Source organism: Lathyrus oleraceus, chromosome 3 (assembly GCF_024323335.1).
Source record: "Lathyrus oleraceus cultivar Zhongwan6 chromosome 3, CAAS_Psat_ZW6_1.0, whole genome shotgun sequence".
Classification (NCBI taxonomy): domain Eukaryota; kingdom Viridiplantae; phylum Streptophyta; class Magnoliopsida; order Fabales; family Fabaceae; genus Lathyrus; species Lathyrus oleraceus.
The window spans coordinates 275,238,219-275,257,175 of record NC_066581.1 but is presented as its reverse complement, the minus strand read 5'-3'; the positions used below and the strand labels follow the sequence as shown (position 1 = coordinate 275,257,175).

At 34.7% G+C, this 18,957-nt stretch overlaps 1 protein-coding gene across 1 annotated transcript; it reads left to right on the top strand.

Moving 5' to 3' along the window:
* The first annotated feature begins 6,638 nt into the window (after window positions 1-6,638).
* Window positions 6,639-8,753, top strand: LOC127126961 (thioredoxin F-type, chloroplastic). Its single transcript, NM_001427585.1, has 3 exons — window positions 6,639-7,211; window positions 7,616-7,715; window positions 7,806-8,753. Exons 1-3 carry the CDS (start codon window positions 6,898-6,900, stop codon window positions 7,938-7,940), a joined length of 549 nt encoding a protein of 182 aa, NP_001414514.1. The 5' UTR covers window positions 6,639-6,897; the 3' UTR covers window positions 7,941-8,753.
* The last annotated feature ends 10,204 nt before the right edge of the window (window positions 8,754-18,957 follow it).

The window sequence follows — 18,957 nt, the reverse complement described above, 5'->3', positions numbered from 1 at the left end:
CTATTTATGATGTTTATTATCATTCATTAATATTTAAATAGTATATTCTATATATTAATTAGTATAATTTTCTTTTCATTCTATCCAAAAAGGTAATCTTTTTCTTAGAAGATCCCAAACACACACGCCATTGACTCCATAGAGCCATCTTGTGCACCCCATTATTAGCAAATGGCAATAAAGATGATTACGTAATTAACAATAAGGCCTGTTGATGATAATAGTTAATTTTTGTTGCACACGGCTAAGTATTTAAGATAATAATAATTATAGTAGAAGTCATATAATAATGCAATTTTTATAATATAGTTTTACTTATTTATGATGCATAGGTATTGCCAAGTAATATTTTTGTATAAGGCAACTCATTTACATGAAGGAAATAGTTATTTGATTTGATAAAAAATTATAATGGAGAGTCGGAGACATTCTGGTTGATGGAGCTCATTTCTTCTAGGATCTTTAATAGGGACGATTTATTCATCTATTAGAGTTTAATGTTAAATTTGTACTCAATATTATTATATATTGTCTCTTATGTTTTTGTGGCTTTTAGAGCTCAACCTTAAGTGTTACAAGATCATATATTGAAAGACAACTTTGGATAGTATCAGTGGTACTTGTTTTGGACCATCCAAAAGACCCAATGAACCAAGGTCGTATACACCTCAAAGTTCACTTTACTTGATCCAATATATAAAAACAGTTCACACATTATGAGAAGGTACACAATCTCTGATCTCCAATTATACTTTATTCATCTTTAATCTTGAACTGACTTGAGCATTAGAGTGCAAACCATGTTGGTCCACCCCGCGCCGTCAAAAAGGATCGGAGCCACCGCTCGATATCAACAATTATTCACCTCTCATCATTCTTGACTCTTTCGTACAACTTGAACATCCATCTCTAGTTCCCGGACGAAACATTTACGCCATCTGTGAGAATCGACATATAATTCCCACTAATTTTCACATTCAGGTCGATCTTGATATGAAAATTGGATTTGTAATCGCAACAGGAATAACAAAGACGATATTCTGGTAGTTTTAAGCATTATCTAAATTGACTATTTATTAGGCGTTACCGATTGACGAGTTTCACGATATCACGTCGTCTAACACCCGTCCTTTGTCGGATCGCTCCATACTCGTATCTGACACTGACACTCAAAGAAGAATAAATCTACCAGAGTTAGGATTTCTAGATCACTATAAGATTAATGGAATTCCAAACGATGATTTACCTCTAATTCTTGCGATCACAATCTAACTGGATTCGTCGTGAACGATAAAAGTTCATGTAACATCCTTTATTCAGATACGATGAACTTAATAGGAATCCAACAAGAGGATCTGAATTCATATAGTATAGGCGATCTACTAGCATTCGATGATTCGATCACTCATCCTGAGGGAGTCGTGGATCTGGCAATGACTGTGGGAGAGGGAGGTGGACAAAGAAAGTTGGTCCTTAATTCCATGATAGTGTCGTGTAGAAGCACCTCTAAAGGTATCCTAGGGAGATCCTTCCTAGCAAGACTGGATTCGGTAACATCTTTGGTCCATTTGAAAGTAACATATCACAATGCGGAAGGAAGACTGATTATGGTAATTGTCGATGTAGATGAAGCCAAACGATTCAAAGAGGTTTCTTAGTGTTAACCCCAACTTTAGAAGCGGAAATAAGAGGGGAGCTGAGAGGACCATAGGGGTTCAACCTGGATGCTCGTGAGAACGAGGTTTGGCCGGTGCTAAATGGAGATTTCGAGAGCATTTAGCTTAAGGAAGACCCCGCCAAGTCAGTTAAAATAGGCGTCGGCCTCCCCATGGAAGTAAAAGTTGCATTGACTGAATGCCTTTGGGACAACGCCAACCTTTTCACAATAACCTCGCATGAGATGCCCAACATTAATCTTAGCACATCGTGCCACTACCTGAATATGGACGTTAAGGCTCGTTATGTTTCCCAACGTCAGACGACATAATCTCCTGGAAAGGCCGAGGCTACTTCTAGTACTTTTAAAGGTCTATTAGACACCCGATTCATTTTTGATGCCAAATATACTTAGTGGTTGTCCAACATTGTGTTGGTGAAAAATGCCTTAGGGAAATGAAGGATGTGTGTCGACTGTACAAATCTTAATAGGGTATGCCTGGAAGATTATTATCCATTCCCAAACATTGATAAATTGGTAGAAACTTTTGTGGGGTACCGATTACTTTTGTTCTTGGATGCTTATTCGGGGTATAATCAGATACCTATGTGCGGGCCTGACTAGATAAAAATTGCCTTTATGACTGATTTAGAAAACTATCAATACAATATTATGCCTTTTGGATGGAAAAATGTTGGCATGACCTGCCCAAGAATGGTGAATAAGATCTTCCAAGAAGTGATAGGGGAGACACTGAAAGTTTACATGAATGATATGATCGTAAAATTCGACCAAGAGGAACTTCATACTCAACACCTTCAACAAATGTCCAAGAGCGTCTGACAATATAATATACGAATCAACCCAGAAATTTGTACTTTCACGGTGAAGGTAGGAAAATTCTTGGGTTTCTATTTGACTGAGCGAGGGATCTATGCAAACCCTGACAAATGTGAGGCAGTGATTTGGATGAGCTCGCCGACTTCAAAGAAGGAAGTTCAAGGGTTAAACGGTATATTAATTGCTTTGAATAGATTTATTTCAAAGTTTGTACAACATGTGTTGCCCTTTTACCTATTATTGAAGAAGAAAACTGATTTTGAATGGACAACTAGTTGCGATGAGGCATTTAGATCTTTGAAGAAAACTTTGGCTACACCCATGGTACTTACCATACCATCTCCAAGGGAAGTTTTATATTTATACTAAGTTGTTGTCGAAGAAGTTGTTAGTGTCATATTAATCGTAGAATCTGACACATACCAAAACACATGTGTACTTCATTTCTAAAGTGTTAGCAGGGCTAGAAACGGGATACCGGGAGATCGAAAAGGAAGCAATGGCATTAGTGATAACATCTCATAAACTGCAACAACATTTCCTCGCACATTTCATTATAGTACAAACAAAGTTGTCTTTAAAACAAGTGATTTATTGACCGGATCTAACCGCACAATTGACAAAGTGGGCCATCGAGTTATCTGAATTCGAGATATCTTTCGAAGCAGGGAAAGCTATGAAAGCCCATATACTTAATGACTTCTTAACGAAGATGACTTTTATACCCTCAAAACCAGATCATACATGGGCAGTCTTCATCGATGGATCATCCAACAATAGGGAAAAATGGCGCATATGTGATCCTAGAAAATGTTTATGGTTTAGTAGTAGAAGTGTCTATAAGATTCAAACTCCAACCACCACCAACTAAGCCAAATATAAAGTCGTCATTGCGAGGATCACACTCGCAGGAGAAATGGGAGAAAAATGCATCAAGTTATACATAGATTCCAATTGGTTGTTTCCCAAATAAAGGGAAATGCCCAAGCAAATGACCTTTTGCTCCAAAAATACCTCAAACTAGTTGTGGGAAAGCTAGTGGGATTTAATGAATTTGAAATAGATCATGTACCTCGAGAAGAAAAGACACGAGCTGACGTCTTATCTCAGTTAGCCAGTGCTAGAAACCCTGAAATCAACCATTATTTCGTCCCAAAATTTAAGACAGACCCCAACATGGAAGTGGAAGGGAAGTCAATAACTGTAATAAGCGACACGGTCTCACCCTTATAGATGACCCCAATTTAGTAATATATAGAGTTCGGAAAACATCTGAGAGGCTTGTTCGACATGTGTCGAAGGAGGATCCTGCCAGCCATTATCAATGTTTTTGTAGGAACTCACTATTGAAGGGTGTTGGTCTAAGATCAAACATAAGTTAGACTGAGGAGCAACGTGCAATCGGAGATTTTTTAGGATAAAACTCCATCCCTCAACATTCTCCCATTCAACTAGGGCAAAGGCGATTGGAAAAATGTTGTTGTTGCCATCTTGTGTCATTGTCATCAGTAACGTTCCTTTATATTTCTCATACAACCATGTACCGTCAATTTGTATAATAGGTTTACAGAAAGCAAAACATTTGATGCATGGTTGATACACCAAGAAGAGTCGGTGGAATATTCCATTACCAATAGCACAAGTCCCGTCTGGGAAATACGCCGCCAACGTTTCCAAAATTAACAATAGTCCCTTGAGCATAATGTTTAAGAGCCACCAAATATTTTGGAAGTTATTTGTAAGACTCCTCCCAATTGCCAAACACTTTTTCAACCGCCTTAGTCCTAGTTATCCAAGCCTTTATGTATGATTAAGTATAGTTATATTGTGTTACAATATGCGAGATTATTGTACTCACATTTAACGACGGATTATCGCTAATGACAGACAAAATTTCATCGCATATTAGCTAAGACCTGAGTTTGCAATGGTCTTGCATTGGGGTTGTGATTAAGCATGTGTGAACTGAATCCATAGAACCAATTATCCGGTTCACTACTATGGAGATACACCAGAGTGATCGTGTAAAACTGCAGTTCGGCATGCAACAACAAATTCCAGAATCTCCGACGTGTTTAGGAGATTAGCATCAATAAAGAGTCGATGCCCAATAGGATTATTCTGATTGGAGAGACTTCACAAAAGAGATGTGTCGTCATGGGAGGTATCGACGACAACACATCTTAAATGAATTAGTCATACATGGTGCTAGACCAACTCAACATTATATGGCATGGTTTAGGTCGGTTACAACGCCATAGTTTGTGTCTGAGCCAAGATATTTGATTGATCCATGCCAACGAGCTTCGTCATCAAACGCCCAACAACAAATCCTATCCCGAGAACAATGTCAACCCACCCAAACCCAACGACCAACCTCACATCATCACCCTACCATATACACCCAACCACCAAACACTCAACTGCGCAACCAATTCATGCCACACACCCAAACTCAAAATCAGGAATCAAACCCTAACCACCAAAAATCATACGCAACCACCACAACAGTCTATAGCCCAAATGATTCATACGATTCAACGTCATGCCATCATAGTCCCCAACCAATGAACACCCAAACATCTCATCGCCACAACACCCAACCATTGTTTGACTTTAGTACACCACATGAACCATTGCTTAGTTTCCAAAACGATTTAATGTCCCAATTCAGGCAACCATACCGTCCACAATCCACCCAACTACAACACCCTAACTACGACAACATGAACATCGAACTCAATTACGGAAGTGCCGTTGGCGACAAGCCCCCAACTATTGAGGACAAATGTGACAAATCTATCAAATACCGTTGGACCTTCCACCAGACCTTCACACCAGCCACCATTACATCATGCCAACACTCAAAGATCCCAAACACCCCAGGAAAATCGTGAGAGACCTCGAAGACAGGCTAACACACCTAGATTTGGAATAGAGGGACGTTTCAATCGGGCGGGTCATTCATTTTCTTGTCAATTTTATGTATTTTTATTTTATAATATAATATAGTTTTAATTTAAATATTTAATTTAATTAATTATAAATATAAAAAACATAAAAAAAAGTGCATGCGCCACATGCATTGACGCATACACTGATGTAGTGTATGCATGCGCCAATGCATGTGGCTTTAAGACATGCATGCGCCTAGGTCATTAATGCCTCCGCTCATTTGCTTCTCATGCATGCGTCAATAGGTATGACGCCTCCTTTGAATGCCAAATAGATGTGTCACTTCAACTGGCGCATCAATAATGAAAGGTGATTATTTCGATAACTAATTTGAAATAGATTATTTAAGTATTTAAATTGAAAAATGTGATTATTTTTAAAAAAAGAATTATGTATTAAATATTTATAAGAAAGATGGATAAATTATTCAATTTATTATTAAATATGCAAATGGATTTTAAGAGACTAAAATTAATATAAAGATGGTTAAAATATATATATAAAATCCGTATATATTTTTTCTTTATTATTAACTATTATTATCAATTACCAATAATACTAATAAAAAAATAATTATTATGTTATTTCAATACTAAAATTAACTATTAATATTGTATATTTTGATGAATATGAAAATAATGTAATTTTATTTTATTTCATGTGAATCATAATAGTATCAGTATATTTTTATTTTAATATCAATTATAAAATTATATATAATTTAATATTTATCTATTTCATATTTAGTATTACCGTCTAAAAATGGTAAAATTATAAATATTTATGCCCATTATATTATATTTATTTACTGTTTACAATAATATTGCACGATCCGTGTGAAAGCATGAGTATATGATTACTTAATTGTTTCATTTATTTATTTTTATTAAAATATATACTTCTCATGAATCAAAATTATTTAATTTATATTATATATATATATATATATATATATATTTTTAAAATTCATTATATTACATTAATTTACTATTCTTACCATTTTAAACAAATAAACCACATTGCGTGATTCATATATAATAACTATAAAATTTTGCTCCATAAAATTATTTGTTGTTGTTTATATTTGCGATTGAAAAAAAGTAAAGTGAAAAAAAAAAGAGATATTCGAAGGGAATCTTGGCATCCAATTATCCGGAAGAATGGTCAAAACTCTCCTAAAAAAATCAGAAAAGGGTAATTTGGTAATATCATATCCAAGCCTGGGCGATTTCACTAATTCCAACTTCTCTTTCATTCCTTTACGATTGTGTTTCATTGAATTTACTAACATCACCCTCATTTTCGCGATCAAAATAATTCCATACACAGACTTCAAGGGCAGCACCGTATTTTCAATCATCACTCCCACTCTTCCTCCTCTTCACATCCACCACCACACTTTCATATCTCAGTCCAATTCTCCACTCTTGGTCTTCCCCACATCAATGGCTCTAAATCTCTGCACCTCCCCTAAATGGATCGGCACCACCGTCTTCGATAGTGCTTCTTCATCGAAGCCATCACTTGCTTCTTCTTTTTCTACTACTTCATTTTCTTCTTCCATTTTATGTTCGAAGAGGGTTGGTCTACAGAGGTTAAGCTTGAGGAGGAGTATCAGTGTCAGTGTAAGATCCAGCTTGGAAACTGCGGGACCCACGGTGACGGTAGGGAAAGTAACCGAGGTCAACAAGGATACGTTTTGGCCCATCGTTAATGCCGCCGGTGATAAAACCGTCGTCCTCGATATGTTCACCAAATGGTATATTCTATTTTAAGTCTTTTAAATACTTAATTTACATATACTATGTTCATAACTCATATTATGGCATTATCGTTTCCTTTTTCTATTAAATTAATTATGTTATTATATGATCAAATAAGAATTATACTTTAGTACCTCGTTTCACACAGCTAGAGCTACCTATAGGAAATGGTTACAATAAGTGTCTCATTTGGTAGTATAAGGTAGATCGATGTATCACAATCACTCAAAACTTAGATGATTAAAGTCACCACTTTAGCAAATACAAATTACTTACAAATAGTATTCCTTCCCAATGTATTGTTAAACAACAACATGGTGTTGTATATGTACCTAAATGAGGTTCAAAATGAGTTTTTGTCAAGGTCCAACAATGTTCGGTATATGATGAATTTTTGCAGGTGTGGTCCTTGCAAAGTGATAGCTCCATTATACGAAGAATTATCTCAGAAGTATTTGGATGTTGTCTTTCTAAAGCTTGATTGCAACCAAGATAACAAGGTATGAATGTAATGTATACCATATAGTAGATAGTCTATGATTATAATCCATACTTTCATGGATTCATATAGTTTTATTGGTTATTGGCAGTCCTTGGCAAAAGAGCTAGGAATTAAGGTGGTTCCCACTTTTAAAATTCTGAAAGACAACAAGATTGTAAAAGAAGTAACTGGTGCTAAATTTGATGATTTGGTCGCTGCCATTGACACTGTTCGGTCTAGTTAGACAGTATTATAACTATTCTCTTTCTATGTAAAAATATCATGTTTGATACCCTCTGTAAGTATTTCTACTGTAATTGTGAGCTTGCTGAGGGGAAGATGAGGAAATATCATAATGTTGTTGTAAGCTGTAATTGATTGTTCCCTATGTATAGGGCAAAGTTGCTCAAAATAATCTGTTACCAACTTGATCATGGACTATCTATAAAGGTGGCTCAGATTGCTTATATTTTTGGAAGAAAATAAGATTGCATTAGATAAATATGAATTGAGTCGGTGCTGTCAAGGAATATCTAATCTATTGGGGTAGGTTCATATCCAGTTGTATTCAAGACTAAAAAATGAAATGTCAATTATATTGTAGACTTTACCACATTATATCTCTTCTACAAAAAATTAATCTCTCATGTGTTGTCTCTTGTCTCACGCTACTATAAACATTCTACTACTAGTTTCGTATACTGCATTCTTCTAACAATTGGAGCCACAATTTATGAAGATGATGTATGATTTTCCAAATATGTTTCTCTAACACAAAAATATTAGTTGCTCTAGAATTTAAATAGTTTTCATGTTTTTTTTAAATGACCTCCTCCTAAGTCTAACAAGTTTTAGCAGCCTTTCACCATCTTATCCACTTTTAAACATTTTCATCATGTTTCCAGACCCTGTAAATTGGACATGGTTGTATATACAAAAGGAGTTATATATATACCCTATGTGTTTATACATATGATTTTTGTTTTGTCACCCTCGTTGAATTATAAAATTAGTGTGTTATATATTCTCTAACCACTATATCCTTACAAGTCTTATATTTGGGAAAATGTGGAAGGAAAGACTATGTTATACTGATAACTTGTTCACATATTATAGTCTTAAAAGACTCATTGTTTGGTTTATTGCAGAAAGATTCACCACTATTGTATTTTACAGGAATAGTTGACGTTCACCGTGGGGTACAATAAAATTGACTTGGACCACACATTTTTTAATAGGTTTTTGATTAACCTAGTCGCCGTTCTACAATGGTGGTCATAAGGGTTACATCCACGCCTTTTTTAATAGGTTTTTGATTAACCTAGTCGCCGTTCTACAATGGTGGTCATAAGGGTTACATCCAATAATTGAGGCCCTAACGGAGATGTGGAACGTTATAGAGAAATTATGTTGCCGTAATCAAACATTGCAAAAAAGCGTTCAGAAGATCTAATATCACCATCAAGAGTACGAAGAAACACCACAATGTATTTACTACAAGTTTGTTCAACACGCATCAATGACATTTTGAGTCCTTATGTGAGTATCGGGCCTTTCAGTGAAGCCACCATCTCCCAGAGCACGAGATGTTTGTGAGGGCCTTTTAAAACGGGCTCAAAGTTGTATATTTTAACGAATCCCTCCCTAAAAAATATGTAGACTCGTGGAGGAAATAATGTTTAGGGTGGAGTGTTACGGAAAAGGAGGGGAAACAAATCAGATAAGAGAGGTATAAATGGGAAATAATGCATTAACAAGGGATCTAAGTTTTCTTGTCATCGTAAAAAAAATTTATCTCAATCATATAGTGACAGTAGAGTCTTTAAATCTCCCATAAGGCGTGAAAAGAACTATACACCACTAAACACCTAGAAAGGACAAATATGGTGAGAAGGATTTCGTACTAAAGTCATTCCAAAACACCTAACCCATGTAACCGCTATGTAGGAGGTGTGATGTGGAATGAGTTCAACAAATGGTTAAAATACTATAAGGTTAAAGGTCATCCCATTAACAATTGCCACCAAATTAAAATGGAAATAGAACACCTCATTCAAAATGAGCATTTGAGAATATTCATCTTGAGTGCGTTGTATAACTCTCGAGCATGAAGCCTTCATGGTGTGATAAGCCTAAAAGTCCCCCACCTAGGAGAGAAATGAATCCATAAGATTGAAACATAGAAAAACCCACTTGGCACACACCTAACACCACTGTTGGAGGTTTCGGCAAAGAAAAGCTTGTTGGACGAACTAATGATTTCACTAAGAGAAATTGCTTGATCAATTCTACATAAATAGAAATCACATTTTGCCCATTATCATTAATTTCAGGCATTTCACACCAAATAGAACAAATATAATAGAGACGACAGAAAGAGGGAAGTCTCAAGGAAAAAATTGAAGATCAAAGGTGGAGGATTAATCAGTCAGGGAGATCAATTGTTGATACTTTTTCATCTATCTCTTTATCGTCATTGTAAAGCTATTATGGATAGAGTAGCTAAGTTCTCTTTTCCTGAGGGGTTAGATTAGTTATACGAAGACTCATGTATTCATTTTGATCATGGTGTTATAAATGTTCTAGTTATTCATTAACATTGTTGATTATTCTCGTTCTTAACGCTTGATGTAACCTAATTAATTATGACTTGATATATAGTTTTGAAATGCTATTGAGAAATAGTTTTCATAAATAGATACATGATTTTCATCTATTAAACACTAAACACTAGATATCGGTTTATGTTTAACATTCACATATATTATCGCCGTGTAATGTTATCGTATTGGTTAACCGGCTGAGATATTGTCAATTAAACAATACGATTAATGTCACATCGTTGTTTAGACATAAATAATATATGAAGGTACCTTGAGATTATATGTACCTTAAGATTGTTAGGTTAACAAATTACTAAAATATGGATAATTGATCACAAGGTATATTGGAATATGATATGAAATCTAACCCTAAGAATCTCAACTCATTTGTTAACCTTACTTTTATTTACTGTCATTTTAAATTAATTTTATAAATAAACATCTTTTCAGAATTGTTCAATGGTTATAATATCACATTATCCCTATTAGATATGATAATACACAAAAAAAAATACTTATTTTTATTTTTCAAAAGGACTCTAATGAAAAAAATAACCAATAACTCATCTCTCTTTGTCTGCCGCAAGATAAAATTTAACCACCTAGAATCCACTGACAATACCATATCTATCACAGTCTTATGTTCAGTTCTAAATTTTATACATCCTCTTCTTCATAACTGATCCGCTGTCGCGTACGGGTCAAAACGAGTAATTAGAAAACTGTAGTTTAGAGGAAGCGACAACTCGAGTATCGTATCATAAGAATTCTTGTATTATTATTAACCTACTAAAATTGATTCAGTAGGGTTTATGGTTTAGGGACCGATTTAGAAAACAAAGTAAATAAGTGATTAAAATAAGCGATTATAAAATAAGTCAATCTACTGTTTTCGATTTCCGACTAATCACTGATTTTTACCTACCAATTCCCTAGGTGACTTCGATCGTTATTCGGTTCATATCGATTGACAAGCGCAATAGAAATATGACAGATTAGTATTCCTATATTTCGAATTAAACAAACGGATTAATACAATCATGAATTAGCAAACACAATTACAAATGCGAATTAACGACAAAGCGACGTAAACGACGATTAACAGTTAGGAATGAAATCATAAGAATTTAATCAAAACCATTCCATAAATTACAAATTAAGCAAATGAATTTTCATAGAATAAAATTAAAAGAGAAACAAAATTAAATTGATAAAATAAAAACCTCAAAGCGTTGAAAACTCGGTTACAGTAGATTAACTCTGGAAAATTAGTTCCTCCTCATAATCGTATAGAGGATAAAAATTTTCGTGAATAATGTGTGTGTGCTACAGTACTGTGACTGCTCCTTTTAAACAAAATAAGAATTGCACTTATAATTCAAACTGGGTCGAAAAACATAAACTCAGTCCAAAAATGACCCAAAATAAATTATTTACTAAAGTACAAAATTTCAACGAATTATGTGAGATTCTTTCACTTTGAATCAGCTTTTTGCTTTAACACAAAAGTTGTATCTCTTTCTCTTAGCTTTCTAATGCATATCAGAACGCGTAAAACGGCACCCCGTAGCTCCAATTATAATCCGAACAGTGAACAAGTATCAAATAACCGCTAAAACTGAAAACAACAAACAAAAATAGATTAAAGACAAACATGAATTTAAATCTAAAAACATAATAAAATAGTACAATAAGCAAAACAAACTAGGGAAATACCAAAGTACAATTATAGAAGAATGTGCATCAAAATGTACTGATCAAATTCCCCCACACTTAAACTTTTGCACTCCGAGCATAATTACAATTTCAAAACAAAAGGAAAAAAGCAGAGCATGCACTTCCAAAAGTTTTCAAGATACAAGGTACAAGCAGAATTGTAAGTCTAAGCTTCAAGAATATGGTGTTAGTGAGCAACTTTTTGTGATATTCAAAGCATGTAGGAAAACAGATTACTAAAGAGTACATCAAAAGCAGTAAGATCCTCACATAATAAAATTCACTTAACTCTCAAGTGTTTATGTTAACTGTTTACACTCAAAGCACAACATAAAATTTAGTACTACTATAAGCTTGAAAGGACTCTAACATCCATAATTGAAATACATGAACACAAAGATCAAAGTCACTTTTATTTGGTTGTAATATGACCAAGGTAAGGGTGAGATAAATCATAAGGGGGTACTAGGCTAAAATTCAAAGAGACAAAAGAGACTTGAAAGAAACCGCAGGAATTGAATTTACAAAAGATTTCATTCACTTCAACAACAACTCTATAGCAATTGTTTTCTCTTCTTCTTTCTCTTTTTTTTTCTTTTTTCTTTTCTTTTTCAGAAGGAGTATGTATTGACATGTGTTGACATCCTTCTATTTTTTTCATTTATTTTTTTCTTTTCTATTTTCTTTTCTTTTTCGGTCAACTTCTGAAATATTACAGACATAATTATTTAACCTCACAAAACTTCAAACAAGACTCTTTCAACCCTTTGAATAGGGTGATACTATTGTTTTTCACTTATTGACTTGTAATGAGTTTTAAGAAAGCAAAGGGATAATAGGCTCAATGGGGTTTCAAACAAGGGATGATTTTATTTCAGGGCGGGCCTTTTGGCTAACTGGCTAAAAAAAATTGCCTTTATCATATCAGTGCGCACAAGTAAACAACAACATCAACAAGAGTCCATTCAAGTTCTACAGACTAACAGACATGAGTGAATCATACAAGAAAGGAAGAGATGTATTTTTGTATGTTATTTATATAAGGCTCAAATCTCACAAGGGTTAATGATCTATTGCTTAATGTAACACCCTAAACCCCGCACATAATTTATCACGTAAATTAAATATAAAATAAAACCACGTAGAGTGTCACACATTCATAACACACATGACCTGCTCCGTAACACTAATTTCAATACACACATTTGTAATAAGGATGTTTACACGATATCCCACTTATCTGAATCATACCTGAGATGTTTACACGACATCCTTCTCATCTGATCGGTATTATATATTCACAAAATAAGACATTCATAACTTGTCACTGCATGCTCACTTCCATTTTAAAGAATCATCGTAGCGGAATTATCATCACGATTATGGAAGATAAAGCAAGTAATAACATCTAGTCTCAACTTCAATTGTAATAACAAAATAAGAGAGTTCTAATCAATCAACTCAACATCTTAAGAATTCTCAACAACAAAATTAGTCTTATGACTTCAACATAATCAAACATAAGAAATAAAATAAGCGTTTAACCCAACTCGATGTTACATGATCAGAGCAACGTACCACTAGTAAAAACGACAAAATAAAGAAGTAATCCAAGATCTACCTTCCACTTACTTCAACAATACTACTCTTGAGTATCCGCACGATGCCCATGTAAAGGCACCATTCAAACAGAAGGGGTGGGAATTCATTTTAATAATAACAATATAGAATGAAGAATAGAGTACAACATCTACACAATCATGCACAACAATATATCATATTCTTACATCCAAATCATAATCAACATCATACACGACAACATATCAATTATCATCAACATCATACAAAACCATATCTCAATTATCATTAACATCATATGCAACAACATCTCATCCAACAACAACTAATACAAATGCAATCCTTATGCAATGTACTCAACACCGACTCGACATGCATGTGAAAATATGAACACTCAGGTTCATCTCACTCCATGATCCCCACCATAGGACTGATTCCCTCTTGGAACTGGAGCACACCAAAATCGCTACCATCACCATAGGTAACTCTTCACTAATCCCCTATAATAGGAATTAGCTACTCGCACCCGATCCATCACAATGGGATCGAGGCTCACCAAAACTCGTTACCATCAACATAGGTAACGCTTCACTAATCCATCATAATAAGAATTAGCTACTCGCACCCGATCCATCATCATATAATAAAGGCTCACCAAAATTGGACTGAAGCCTGTACACCAAGATGCATGACTCTCAAATAACATGCATTAACACAACAAGGTTCACCTAAAGGATCGCCACATACATCTCATCATTTATGCATCACACCATTTATCATGCAACAACCAATTCATGTTACCACATGAATAATATCAACAAACAACAGCAACTCGTCAACATCTTAACATCATCGACATAACAACATAATTATCACACAACAATATTACATCAATGCAACGATTCATCAATCAAACGTATAAATCACTACATTTATTAACGCAGTAGGTATGTGAATATTATTAAAATATCTCAATAATCACTACCATGTTATAGGTATGAGCGTTAGCTTTTTAACGCTTCAAAGGCCATCAAAATCGGACTTACGAAATGAAAGTTATGACCAAAATCGTCGGGATGTGTCAACAATTCCTTAACCGAACGTATGAACAAAAACTTCACCAACATAGTAGGCATATGAATAATACTCAATCAGTTCACTTATCACCATCATATTATATCTCTTAGAGTCAGATTTCTAATGCTTTAAACCCCAACCCAAAATGATTCACAAGTTGAAAGTTATGATCAAAACCGTGCACAAAGGCGTTACTAAAATGTTGTTGTTTTCTAAAATTTTCATCTTTTTCAACCCCAAAAACATCCATGAAATAATCACCAAAATTATTTTATCCCTGAAACAAAATTATAGCCCTCTATTTCGGATATCCAACGCTTCAAATGACACTCGATTTGGACGTACAGATCAAACATTATGCCCAAAACGATTTCGACCGGAAAACAAAAAAAAAGGCTCTCGCACTGAACGCGATCGTGACAGACAGAATGCCGAATTTTCTCCGTTTTGCATCGTTGGAGGCCTTCTGGACCTCTGATTTCGATTCGTTAAAAATCCAAATGCTCATAAAATTACAACCCATTCAATACTCTAATTATCTAAAGTTAATTTACAGTTTTAACACAATTAAATCATTTAATCACAATTTTAAGATTATGCCTAAAACCTTCGAAATTGTAACAATGATGGATATATGTTCAATCATAAAAACAAAAAAATACACGCACATAAGGGACACGAAATTCATCATATAACAACCATCATAGCATCCAAATTTAAAATTATGAATCAAAACACTCAACCCTAAGGAGATTAAAGGTTCCTCCATTCTACTCTTCTATCATACCCATTACTATTGAAATAATTTCCCACCCTTACCTGAATTCTTTTCAAAAAATCTGAATTGAAACTTTCACTCTCTTCCCTTAATCACCTTTCCTATTGCCTCTTTGCTCATTTTTCTTAAATGTCACGTACTGTGAAAATCTCCCTAAACCTAGGTTCCTCTTAACTTTTTATTTTTAGGGTAAACTTTTCCAAATCACCAACTTGACTCAAACTTAATTATCTCATATTCCTTCCTCCCAATAACTTTCTCAATTTCTCATATTTGGCCCAATTATTATATCTTCACTAATTAATATAATAAAAATAAATAAAATATTATTTTTAATTATCAAAATTATTATAAATTATTCTACTTACTTCTATCATCCCTCTATACCCCTAACTCAATGATACATACTCCGCCAACACTCAGCCATAAAATAAATCATCAAAAAATATAATTCAAACAATTAAAATATAATAAAAATGCATAAAAAAATTTCCACATCACACCACAAGACTTTAGTCAATAGAACTAAGAAAAATACTCATAATTGTAACTCAAAAACCAAAGAAAAAAGCATACAATTTTTTTAAATTTTATTTAAGGAAACAAACAAAAACCAAAAATAAAGAAAACAAAACAAATAAATGGTTCGCTCCTCAACACTTGAAACATGCATTGTCCTCAATGAAAGTACATAACTATTAAATAAGAGTGAGAGAAAAGGAAAAGGTGCTCCCTGGTCAAGTTGCAAAGTAGGTGGACTTTTTCAAGGAAAGTTCTTCTAAGGGTGCATCTTCAGGCATCGAACTTTCATGAAATATCTTCAGGCGTTGCCCATTGACCTTAAAGATTTTGTCAGTACCTACACTTTTTATTTCTACTGCATCATGAGGGAAAACATTAGTAATAACAAAATGGCCAATCCACTTGGATCGAAGTTTCCCAACCATAAGCTTAAGGCGAGAGTTAAATAGTAAAACCTATTGGCCCACAGATAATTCCTTCATAGAAATCATCTTATCATGGAAGTTCTTAGTTTTCTCTTTATAAATCCTAGAGCTCTCATAAGCCTCTAGCCTAAGCTCTTCAAGCTGTTGTAATTGGAGTTTTCTTTCAATACCCGCTTGTTGCATCTCCAAATTACAAGTTTTTACCGCCCAATAAACATGGTGTTCTATCTCTACAAGAAGGTGACATGCCTTACCAAAAAGAATTCGATAGAGAGACATCCCTATTGGTGTCTTTAAAGCTGTTCTTTGAGCCCAAAGTGCGTCTTCTAGATGGCGGATCCAGTCCTTTCTGTTTGGTTGCACCATTTTCTCTAAAACTTGTTTGATCTTCCTGTTTGAGATCTCAACTTACCCATTAGTTTGTAGGTGATATGCAGTAGAGAATTTGTGCACAACTCCATACTTCTGGAGCAAAGCTTCCATGGTGTGGTTACAGAAATGAGTGCCTTGGTCACTTATGATAGCTCGGGGAATTCCAACCTGCAAAAAATATTGAATCTGACAAAATCTACAACAACTCTAGAATCATTAGTCCTAGTGGGGATAGCTTCCACCCACTTTGAAACATAATCAACAACAAGCAAAATGTAGAGAAAACCAAATGATATAGAAACGGGACCCATGAAGTCGATTCCCCATACATCAAATACCTCATATAAAAGCATAGGTTACTGAGGCATTTCACTCTTACGAGTGATGGTTGTACCCGCTATTTGGCACTCTTTACAAGTTCGATAGGTCTCATAGGCATCTTTAAAAATAGTGGGCCAATAGAAACCAGAGTCTAAGACTTTTCTTGCAGTCCTTTGAGGACCAAAATGCCCTCTACTTGAGAAGCATGAGAAAGATGCAAAATAGATTCAATCTCATAGTCGGGGACACATCTCCTAATTACCTGATCACTACCAAACTTCTGAAGATATGAATCATCCCAAACATAATATTTGGCATCACTCTTGAGTTTGTGAATTTGTGTCGTAGATGCACCTGTAGGAAAAACACCAACAACAAGATAATTAACAATATCAGCAAACCAAGGAGTAACCCCATGCAAAAGTAAAAGTTGTTCATCAAGAAAGTCATCATGAATGGGAAAAGGATCTTCATCCCTCTCTATCCTGCTTAAATGATCTGCCACCAAGTTCTCAGCTCCATTTTTATATATCTTTAATCTCCACATTAAACTCTTGGAGCAACAACATCCACCAAATCAATCTCGGTTTTGCTTCTGGCTTCTTCAACAAGTAATTTGAAGTTGCATGGTCAGTAAAAACAACAACCTTGAAACCTAGCAAATATGATATGAATTTATCAAGAGTAAAAAAAAATAGCTAGAAGTTCCTTTTCAGTGGTGGTGTAATTAGACTGTGCAGAATCTAAAGTCCTAGAAGCATAATAAATAACATGGGCAGCCTTGTCAACTCTTTGTGCAAGAACCGCCCCAACAGTGTAGTTAGAAGCATCAACATAATCTCAAAATGGAGGGTCCAGTAAGTAGGCTGGAAGATAGGAGTGAAGGTCAATGCTTTCTTCAAGAAGTCAAATGCTTTTTTGCAATTGTCATCGAAGTTGAAAGTGACGTCATTCTTCAACAAGTTTGACAGCAGAAGAGTTATCTTGCTGAAATCCTTTATGAAGCGCCTGTAAAAACCTGCATGATCAAGAAAAAAACGAATCTCGTGAATGCAAGATGGGTAAAGTAGTGTAGAAATAACATCAACCTTAGCAGGGTCTACTGAAATTCCTTTTTCAGAAATTATGTGACCCAGGACAATTTCATGTTCGACCATAAAATGACATTTTTCATAATTTAAAACAAGGTCAGTTTCGATGCATCCCTCTAAAACCAAATTTAAACTGTTAAAACATGCATGAAATGAAGAACCATAAACAGTGAAATCATCCATAAACACTTCCATGCAATTTTCAATAAAATCAACAAAAATGCTAATCATACATCTCTGAAACGTGTCAGGAGCATTGCAAAGACCAAAAGGCATCCTCCTGTAATCAAATGTACCGAGTGGGCACGTAAAAGTGGTATTTTCTTGATCTTTTGGTGCAATATGAATCTGAAAGTAACTTAAAAACCATCAAGAAAGCAATAGTGTGATTTACCAACTAGTCGTTCAAGCATTTGATAAATGAATGGCAAAGGGAAGTGATCCTTTCTAGTAGCCTGGTTCAATCTCTTGTAATCAATACGAACTCTCTAGCTATTTTGAACTCTAGTGGGAACAAGTTCATTTTTTTCATTTTTGACAATTGTAAGTCCATGTTTCTTAGGTACAACCTGGACTAGGCTGACCCATTTAAATGATACCTGCTTATAAGAGTTTGGTTATATCTTTATTCACAACATCGAGAATCAAAGGATTAAGCCTCCTTTGGGGCTGCCTCATTGTTTTAGAACCATCCTCAAGTAAAATCATGTGTATACACATTGAGGGACTAATGTCTGGGATATCAGTCAATGTCCACCCAATCTCCTTTTTATGCTTC